At 38.6% G+C, this 10,540-nt stretch overlaps 1 protein-coding gene across 3 annotated transcripts in view; it reads right to left on the bottom strand.

Moving 5' to 3' along the window:
• Positions 1-214: 214 nt before the first annotated feature.
• Positions 215-10,540, bottom strand: part of NFIA (nuclear factor I A) — a 407,486-nt gene continuing 397,160 nt past the window's right edge. For 2 of the 3 annotated variants that reach the window (XM_025382549.1, XM_025382530.1), the window contains one exon: positions 215-7,704. In XM_025382549.1, the coding sequence (XP_025238334.1) occupies positions 7,687-7,704 (18 nt within the window). In that variant the 3' untranslated portion in view covers positions 215-7,686. The remainder of the gene's footprint in view (positions 7,705-10,540) is intronic. The other variant, XM_025382541.1, reaches the window with a different exon arrangement.

The raw sequence follows: 10,540 nt of genomic DNA, 5'->3' as shown, positions 1-10,540 counted from the left end.
GCACACAGTAAACATTACGTGAGTGTCAAGTCCTGTATTTGTCTAGGTAGTTGAAAAAATAACACTGCCCATCAGAACACAGCCAAGGATGCTATGTGCCTGACAAATCCCACGGTGCATAAAGACCATCTTCTGTGGGAGCCTCCAGTCCACACCCGTGACCGTCACTCAATCACCCAGGCATGCTGTAAAGCAAATGATGACACAGCTTCCATAGCATTAGCAATTTTTTATTTTTCCTTTTTTGTTGCATAGGAAATGCAGTACTTGCTTCCAGTAATTGTATTGTAATGTGAGAAGGTGGTAGCACTAATGGTTGAATACAAGAGTTAAACTAATCCACACCAGCTCAAAAAACCTGTGGAGATTTAGTTGAAGAAGAATGGACGCCCACAGTGATTCTCAACCAATTACAAATTTTCACAGAACACAGTAAAACTAAAAGGGTAACTATGAGAGTCAATACAAGTATACTAGAGGCACAGGGGGCCCGGCTCATAAAAACAGATTTCAGACCAAGTTATTAACACGGGGGGTGTTTCGTTTCATAACAGATTTCTTACCATCACTGGAAGTGCTCCATCCCCTCCCCCTACAATTTGAAATGGAAAACGGAGGTATTCCGAGTGGACAGATTTCCATGTGTGGTGGGAAAAGTCCCCAGTGAATTTTGCTCTGGTGAGAGGGCAGGGCTAAGGGTGGGATGGGAGATCAGGGATTTGCCTTTGAGAGTCTTCCTAAAGGACCTCCTAGAACCTGATAAAGCTCCTAGTCTAGGTCTAGTTAGTATCTCAGTGGTGAGGCTACCAAATGCCTTCGCAGTGCAGAGACGACGGTCTGAGACCAGGGAGAAGGCACCGAGCTGGCAGCTCTCTCAAGCCTCCGTCCCAGCGGAGCGAGCGGCCTTATGACCTTCGGTTGCAATGTCCAAAAAAAAAAAAAAAAAAAAAAAAAAAAAAAAAAACCCCAAAAAGGCTAATTTACAGACTATTACCAAAAAATAAAAATTTAAAAAATAAGAACAACACAAATAAAGTCAAAGGAAAAATAAAAGCTTTTTTCATTTTGAGAAGTTGAGTATAAAAACAGCAGGAAAAATGGCCCATATGTTGGACACTACATGTCCTTGAAACCACTACAGAGATACAAAAGTTCACATTGTACGACCTGGTGGGTATTTCCCACCATGAAGGTGCTCTGGTTAGATTAGAGGTAGCACTTCCACTGTATACTCTTGTGGTTCAGACACATTTTGGGAAAGTCTGTTTTTCTGAATCAAATAGGCTAATGCGTCTACATGTAAAACTCAGGATGCTAGGCACGCAGATGAGGTCCCACCCCCACACACTGCCTCCCTGTTCTCACGCCCAGCTGTGGGTGGTCCCCCTTATCTTTCTAAGCATTTCCACTATCTGCTCCCCACATGCCATCCCCCTAATCTGGGTAAGGTAACTCTTTGGGGAATAAAAGGCAGATGGGTGCTGGTTTAGGGAAAAAAAAATGAGATGAAATTTATTTAATTTGGAAAGCAAGTCATTTCAAATTTAGACCAAAAAAAGTATATTAAAAAAAATCCCGTGTTAATAGCAAACTTCTTTTTCTTATGAATCGGGCCCAAAGTTTGTACAGAGTTTTATTTTTGAAGAAGATATTGCAACTGTGCATGAAACTAAATAGCCATGTGATTTCTTAATTTTTTTTTCTTATTTTTCCTTTTAATATGAGGAGGTCTGGTGTGAAGACGGATCAAGCATGGGTACCTGGCTGAACATTGTCCATTAAGAAAATGTATCAGTCTCAGCACAGCGTCAGTTGAGGGTCAAGGAAAATGCCCCTGACTTGCAAATGTTCTCAGAGTGTCTTCACGGCACAGTTCTTGAAATTCAAATAGTCGTTTTGAGACAAAAACCTCGCCAGGTACTGATTTCTGAAATCAAACACCCATGCTTGTCCCCTAGGAAAAAGGAAACAAAAAACAAAAACAAAAACAAAACACAAGTAATACTGAATTTAAGTAAATGTATACCTCCAAAATACTGAAAACAGCCGAAATCAAGAAAAGACAGAATTTGCGTTCTCAGTGAAATACCTTTAAATCTAGCTGACAAGAACCAAGTCAGAAAAAAAGACTAACATAACTTTGAGTAATATTCATACAGTTCACTAAGCATTATGGAATAGCATGCATTAATATTGTACGGTTATTTTACATCACCTATACCAGAAGGTCCTGACTGACAGACAGCGAAGGCTACCGGTGTAGAAAAATCTTACTTCAGAAGAGCAATATAATACAGATTTCACAGGCACTACATTTTAATATATCAGGTATTATGCTGGTTTTCTTATAATTCTTTCTGTCCTAAAGCTGGCATTATAACAATGACCAAAAAGGCAAGGATTGGAGTAAACGGAAAGTAGATACCAAAGTTGATATAGTTTTTTTCTTCAGATAGATTAGTGCATAGTTCTCATGCAGATAAACACTGCTATGCATTTACACTGTTGGAAAGCAGAGTGAATTGAGCCCAAGTTGTCACATTTGTGTAAATCATTTTGTCAGCCTATAATAGCACCATGTAATGGATTTGCATTAAACATTAAATTGATTTCAAAATTGGTGACACAGTATTCACTACAGTTAAGTGCTATGGAATAGCTTCAATGTTACCTGCTATATATCAAAGCAATTTTCATCCCACTGCTTTTTTATTGGAAAAAATAAAAGGAAAACATACACGACGCTAATTAGACGAATGCACAGCCTTGGACGTGGAGAAGGCAGAGCGGGTTTACTGTCAAACAGTAAATACATGCATTGACTTCAAGACAGAATTGGCCTTGGAAGCCTATTTGAATGAAAGCCGAGCCGGTGGGCAGTGCAGCTTTCTGAGACTGTCTTTGGACAGATCTCGGAGGTGGGTTGTGAGGTGCCACTGAAGCTCTCCTTACATTACTATGGTGGTTGTGTTTTAGATTTGTTCTATGGAGGCCTGCTACCAAAAATAAAAAGAAAAGAAAGAATGAAGACAAGAAAGAAAACAGAAGCAAAGAAAGAAAGAGAGAGAGAGAGGGAGAGAGAGAGAGACCACCACCACTATGGACAAAGATATTTCCAGAGACATGAGGCAAAGTACATTAAATGACATTCTTAGAATCCCTTTCCCCTAAAAAAAAAAAAAAAAAAAAAAAAATTCACGCACAAAAAAGTTTTCCTTAATCCAGGTTTTGTCAATCCTTTATGCCACTGTAACTACAAGATTCAAAGCTTATGGGGCTAAGGGTTTGGAAAAAAATGAAAGACAACCTTTTGGAGATGGGTCCTGCATATTCCTGTGGGCTGACTGAACACCGTGGCTCGGGGAAGTCTGGGTTCCTTCACACTTCGACTGTGAGAAAATGAAGATCACAAGCTTTGGGAGGTGCAACCTTGTCAGCCTGCCTAGAGCCCACACCTGGCGGCAGGGACGGGCCTGGGGAGCAGGCTGACCATACCTGTCATGCCAGGGTGTGAAGAAGCAGAACATCGGTTCAAACCTCAGAGGAAAGAGAAGGCTCTCTAGGATGGAGAGAGTGGCATTACTGGGAGGGCCTCTGCCCGCGAATGATCAGAAAAGGCGTGTTTTGCCGGCAGGGACAAGGGCCACAAGAAAAGGTCTACAGAAAAATGCTAAGATTTACTGCTCGTGCCTCTGACTTCAGTTCCCAAAGGAAAAAAAAAAAAAAAAAACCCAAAAAAACACACACACAGAAATTTGAGGGACTCATCTTTGCCCAATGTTGTTAATGCCATTTGATGGGAGAGAAAAAATTCAAATGTGTCTCAGAGTCAAGGGCTGGGCCTTCAAATGCTGATAGCTCTCAGTCTGTCTGTCTACACACCCCAGGTAGCAAAGTCTTCCTCAAGCATCTTCACTATGCTTTTAAGCTAAAAAGCAAAAACACTGGAAACTGTTGGTATTTCTTTTTTCCTGCTTGATCACAACTGAACTAGTTTCCTGCTGCTTTCTGGACAATGAAACATGAACAAAAATGTAACTTAGTGTATTTAATACTTAACCCCTGTTCGTTATCACCCTAGACTGCCTCCCTAATGTTTTAAAGCCTTTAAAACATTTTTTTTCCTGCAAATCTGTTCAGAGTTCCCTAATTTTAGCTTCATCAAACTTAATACAACGAAATACCTTCAAAAATACAGCATACCTGTAACGTCCATTTACAATGGTTTTTCAGTAGACCTACACTTCTCAAGCATAGGAATATGCTATACCATTGAGAGAAAAAAATAACTGTATTTAAATACTTACAAAAAAAAAAAAAGGAAACAGGAAAGTTTTAAACTTAAATCCAGTTCCCAAAGGGGGGGGTAAAAAGAAAGAAAAGCAATTCTATGAACGCTGCCTTTATAATGAACAATCAGAAATTTCACTAGGCTAATTTGACAGAAATTTTTCCTCATTTAAACAACATTACAAAAGTCCTGCATTATAAAATAGGGTAGAATAAATCAGTGTAATCAATAAAACTATACAACAATACAAATTACATATCTTCTGAGTGGGCAGTTTATTCTCTCTCTTTGCAGTCATGACTACAACATGCTCACTAAAAACAACTAAAACTGCCCAAACTATTGCTTAGTTTGTTTTGTTTAAAAAAGGGTGCAATTTTATTGTATATACAACCAATTTACTGGTAATACCTTGGCTTATTGCAAGGTTCTGACAAAATGTTTGTCTAGGCTTTTTTCCCTTCACTGTGAAGCACTGAAAGCTGCTATTTTTTCTTTTTTTTTTTCTTTTTTTCCTTTTTTTTTTTTTTAGTGCACATATGTCATAATAAAGTAATGCCCAGCTAAGTGCTATAGGGGAAGGCAAAGTATGCTGGCTGGCTATAGGAAGTGACACCATACACTGACAATCACACCATACAACAGCGCCAAACGACTATTCAACCACTTATCAGACACATATGAAAATCCAAAATGTTTTATTTTATTTTTTTTTCCTTAAATAGAGATAACCAGTAAACAATTTTCAGAACTTGGAAGTTTAAAAACGTGCATATAAAAATGGGCATTATATACTTTTTATTGAATGTGGATTGACTGCAGTCTGCTAAGAAAAATGGGGTGTGGGAGCTGAAGAAAAAGGAAGTTGTCTTTTTTTTTTTTTAAGGCTTGCTTGTGAAAGGAACAGTTGTAAAAACAAAATTGCTTGAAGCAGGGTCAGCTTAGTGCTTCACAGTTTGACTGCTTCTCTAAGAGGAGCCCTTCCTGCGCACGTGCATTCAAAAATCACAAAAAAGTACAAAGACAAACACCTAAAACACACTGCGCCAAGTGCAGCACCGACTTTGGTCAAATAAAAAAAAAGAAAAGAAAAATTAATAATTGCTAAGCTTTTCTACATGATATAAGCAGGTATTGCATATTTTCATATATCTGGGGGAAAATAAAGGAAGACTCCAAATAAATTGTAAAATGCAGCAACATCCAAAATACTGATATTCTAAGCATCTACAGATCTCAGAATAGCACTGCCACCGACCGTACAGGACAATAAAGACTACTCCTATCTGCGGAACAACTAGCTTTCTATTTAGTTCTAGATGTTGAAACTGACGATGGCTGACATAAAAGTCACATTTACAAAAAGTGTCTCCAAATGCTTGACTAGGGAAAAACCCCTTTCAATAGAGGAGCATGTGCAACAATTCCACAAATAATCGCTATCCAGGGCAAGGCACATTGATATGGAATTTTTGTTTTCGTGCAAATTAAGGAAAAAAAACAAAACAAAACAACATTGTTTCGGGGGGAAAGATGAGGAGCAAAGTGTCTTCCCAAGAATTTCAGTTACTTGATTGTATAGGACAGTAGTAGAACCCTTCTGAAGGGCTGAAAAACATAGTTTAAAGGCAAGTGCCTAGAGTAGGGATTACAATATTGTGTCTTAATGCACTCTACTTTATCCTACATTAACTATATAAAAATTAGTTACTAACACTAGAACATGCAGAGACTTTCTCTGATCAGCAGGGCTTGCCAACCAGAACGTATATATATGTATAGTATAGGAAACCTTCTTGAAGTCGCATGGGAAGCAAAGGGGTGCTTCGCTGTCTGGTAGAAAAATCACTTGCACTTTTTTTTATGTTTCTGTGGTTTTTTTGTTTTTTGTTTTTTTTTGTTTTTGTTTTTGTTTTTTTTTTTCATAAGATACAGGACATTTGGGGGTGCAAACTCTTTTTTTCCCTAACAAGTACCCCTTGATCTGAATGGGCACCAGCATTTGTGTCAGTATTGGTTTCATTATTATTATTATTGTTACTATTATTATTTCCCATAGCCCAGTTCAGGGACGCAAAGGTCTTTAAAACTTCTGGACAATCTCTGGTACAATGAGGTGTCTGATAACTGATAAATCCTATGATGCCAGATACGTGTAAAATTTTTTAGAATTGGCATAATCCATTATAGTGACTTCTAGCTTATAAAATTAACAGATACCATGATTTCATTTTAGTCATGTGCTTTGATAACAGAAAATAATTAATTAGCATTTAATGTAGTTAACATATTGTGGTAAAAGCACCATTAGATTTGTTTTTTTGTTTTTTTTTTTAAATTTCCTTCAGTTTTTAAAGGGATACAAGTTTAACAATAAAAAACATAAAAAGCAAAAATAGCTCCCCTTTTTCTTGCAAGGCTGTTTTTTACCCCAATAATTTAGAGTCCTGGGGTGAAAGGACTTGAAAAACAAAAATAGAATTTTCAACAATCTCTATCTTACAAAGATATTTAGCTATCCAATGAAATTGCACTTTACTCAATTCAAAATTCGATTGTTTTGATTGATTCCTGTCAGTTTCTGTCAAAACAGACCATCTTCCCCATTTCCATGTGAATTTTTGTGTCATTGTTGAAATTGTTGAAAAAATGTTGTTGTTGTTGTTGTTTTAATGTAAGTGCAGCATTTCAAAACTTTTAAAAAACTGAACAGTAGTAGTAGTAGTTTGCCATTTTCGGAATTGTTCTGCAATGTGAGTGGATTCATTGTCCTTGCGGGCCATGTTATATACTTAACTGCTGACTGCTGAACCAAAACAAACTAAAAGAACAAATAAAAAAGGAATACAACTGCATTTTCTTTTTCCAATATGTTACAGAAAAACATTGCCCTTTGACTGTCCTGTAAGTTATATATTGCAGATCTCAGCTACTACAAAAGATTTAGTTCTCCATGTGCCTCCTCAATGCTCAAGGAGGATCACACCTGTGTGGGTAAATTCATGAAATACTGTGAAACAGCCGGGCTCCGTAAGGAAAGTGTGTTACAACAGGAAGTCAGTGAGCAAGGGTAGTCCTCTGCTAGCCACGTCACCTAATGCTCACGCTACCATGGAAACACTTCAAATGTTACAAAGCCCAACCATTTCCAGCACCATATGAGAAATTACAACAGTCCCTAAAGTATTTTAAAAAAAAAAAATCCCAAAAGGTTATGGCCTTTGCTGTTTGACCATAATGCTTGCTGTTTCCATGTACAAGTTGATTTGAATCGGTTTTTCTCCCCTTCCACTGACAGTGAAGTTGTAACTGCGCTGGGTTGAGGTTGCGTCCATGTTACAGAGTTGAGAAGGGGTCAGGTGGTCTGTCTGGTGGATGGTGGGACGCTGCAACTTTTATCCCAGGTACCAGGACTGGAAGGCAAAAGGAAAAACATAATTAAAAGCACAATTTGCAAAAAAAGTATGTTTTAGAAGTTGCCTTTTCAACCATGCAACCAGGATCTACGTTAGGGATGTGGGAGGGATTCGCTGGGAAAAGTAAAGTCATGACAGACAATAATAAATCCTGTGACATTGAAACTGATCTTCGTCTTCTGAAATAATAATTCATTGTCTTCGTTGGGGTTTTCTAACATTCTGAGCGTGTCTTACAAAATGAGGTATTTCTGTTCACTTGAAATACAAATAAGGGTTTCGTTATCTGATGGGGGCAGTTATAGGAGGGCAGGAAACTTGACCATCTTGTTTATCATTCAATCCTCAGTGCCTAGCCCAGTGCCTGGAATACAGAACGTTCTTAATGAAGAAGAGTTGAATGAATGGAGAATGGGTGAAGGGAGGGGCTTCATGTGGCAATGAATGGCTACTCTGATGATTTTCAACATCTCCTTTCAAATGAGGTGCAGGCACTAAATACATGATTGTGACACTCTCCTAACAGGCCCAGATGGTCAATAGTGATACAAGAGTAAGTGGAGGTAAGGTGGAAAAAGTGCTGGACCCAGTCTTCCTGGGTGATTTTGAGCAAGTCGCAGTATTTTTCTTTCCTTATATATGTCAGATTTTATGAGGGAAGATGCTCCTTTCAGCCCAATATATCTAAAATAGTATTTTCAAACATGAAACATAATAACTAAGTAGGATCAAGATTTTACTCTATTAAGTACCACACTGACCAAAGGAAAAATGAGGCCACTGCATACACTTCATTCATGCTTGCATTCATGCAGCATTTATTTAGAGCCTTCTGTGTACCTGCTGGGCCCAGTTACTGGTTACCTTTTCCTTTCGTAAATTCTTAGGTCATCAGCTTTGAGCAATTGTCTGATCATCTATCACTTTATCTGCTGGCATTTCTTTTTCTGTTAGCTAGACAGAATGAGCAATTATGGACTAACATGAGAGTTAATTTCTCCAGTGAAATAAAAAAGTATGTGGCTTTTGCCGACTTTTCTCTAGAGATACCTGACAAATTCACTACATTTATCATTATTTACAGAAAAATTTCCAAAGCCTAACAAAAGTCAAGGCTTCTGAATTCTTTAAGTTGACGGTATCAGAAAGGGTTCTAATTGGGTAGCTTCAGGCAGGTGAAGGATCATCCCTGTGGAAGAGATTCAATTAGGTAAAGTAAGGACTCGTTTGGTCCCCAGGGATGAATGGCTAAGTGATAGCTACATGGAGTTTGGTATAAGATTTCCTAGTCACACAAGCCACCTTTGATTTCCAGAGAAGTTTAAAAAACTGAAGCCCAAACCAAAAAACTACTCATCCTGTAGACTTTTAGATGTTATTCTTTGACCACATGCTTTGAGGAACACAATTAAGCCTCTTGTGTCCTGAAAGGAAATCAGCCTGGCAAATACACACGGCCTAAATCTAACTGGATAAAAGAAAGAAGAGGGGCAGAGAAAGGAGAGAGAAGGCGAGCCCCAAAGTGTGTTTCTAGTAGGCCTCTACCTAACAGCTGACTCTGATCCACGTTAGAGCTGCTTCCTCTCTTCTACAAAACGGGCTCAAACTTTGGGTGTGGGGAATAATGCTTACTATTTCTGTTTTCACACTTTCTAAGTCGGGTTGTGAAATTCCAGACTTCTTTAATCTGACACTAAGGTAGTTCTTGAAGCAAAGGCCTGGCACCCAGTGAGTCAGCAGGGGGAGCAGTTTTCCACACCACAGTTTCTGGAAGAGACCTCAGGGCAATACAAAAATCTGCAGTGCCTCTGCACTTCTCTTAAAAAGCAAAGCAAAAAAAAAAAAAAAAAAAAAAAGTTTCTTCACACATCTTACTATTCAGTATGTGCCTTGCCGACAAGGTTACCCCAGAGCAGCTCTGTAATCCTTCACTGAAATAGGCTTTATTGATTGCTCTGGTCTATTGTTCTCTTTTCAAGTCCCCCAAGTTCAAGTTCATCCTGGTGTTACATCATGTCTGGTTGCTAAGAGCAACCAGACAGACCCAGACGTGACTATCATTAGCAAGAAACCCTCTGCTCTCCTCCCACCAACCTTCCAGTGGTTCTGACGTAGCAGGCCCACTGCAAACACATTGAAGTATTTATTCTGCCTAATTTATGACCTACACAGCAAGCAAGACCCCCACTCCAAAAACCAACACTGTTGTATATTTAATTAATCTGTCTTTCTCTGGCACTTGGGAAAGTTAGACAAAGGACTAATTATTGTGTTTCACTCTCCACACTTTTCTTTTGGGGGGTGGATATTTGCATGGGAAAGAAAACTACAAGGCCCAGCATCAGCCCCCCTCCTCTTTTTCTTTTTGCCCTATTGACATTTCATGAAATACTTTAGCTGCTTAAGGGAATTAGAAAAAAAAATGCGATGTGAATGTTACTCCTTCTGAGTTGGTATTCAGTAACACAAATCAACTCATGACATGTTTAAATTTAAATGCTAACCACACACTCTCAGAGTTACTTTAAAGGTTAGTTTTTAATCAATAGAAGTTGCTGACTCCGGGTTTTTGAGCTGCGCGCTGCAACTCTTGGGCTTTTGTCTAACGTTAAAGCTTTCAAACTTTTTTTTTCCTTGAGATGATTTTAGCAATGATTTGCAGACACAGAAGGCTATTGTGCTCTGACCAGCAACATGTCAATAGAGGAGCTGAGCTGCCCTGTGGTGGGGTGTCAATATGACTCCTGAAGGCAGAGGTTGGGGGTCTTTAATAACCCGTGAAAAAACCTTAATTAACCCTTTCAGGCCCAAACCAAAACCTATTCTTAAACTT

This window comes from Theropithecus gelada, chromosome 1 (genome assembly GCF_003255815.1).
Source record: "Theropithecus gelada isolate Dixy chromosome 1, Tgel_1.0, whole genome shotgun sequence".
Taxonomy (NCBI): Eukaryota; Metazoa; Chordata; class Mammalia; order Primates; family Cercopithecidae; genus Theropithecus; species Theropithecus gelada.
Note: the sequence above shows the minus strand (reverse complement) of the source record. Positions and strands in the feature narration are given on the sequence as shown.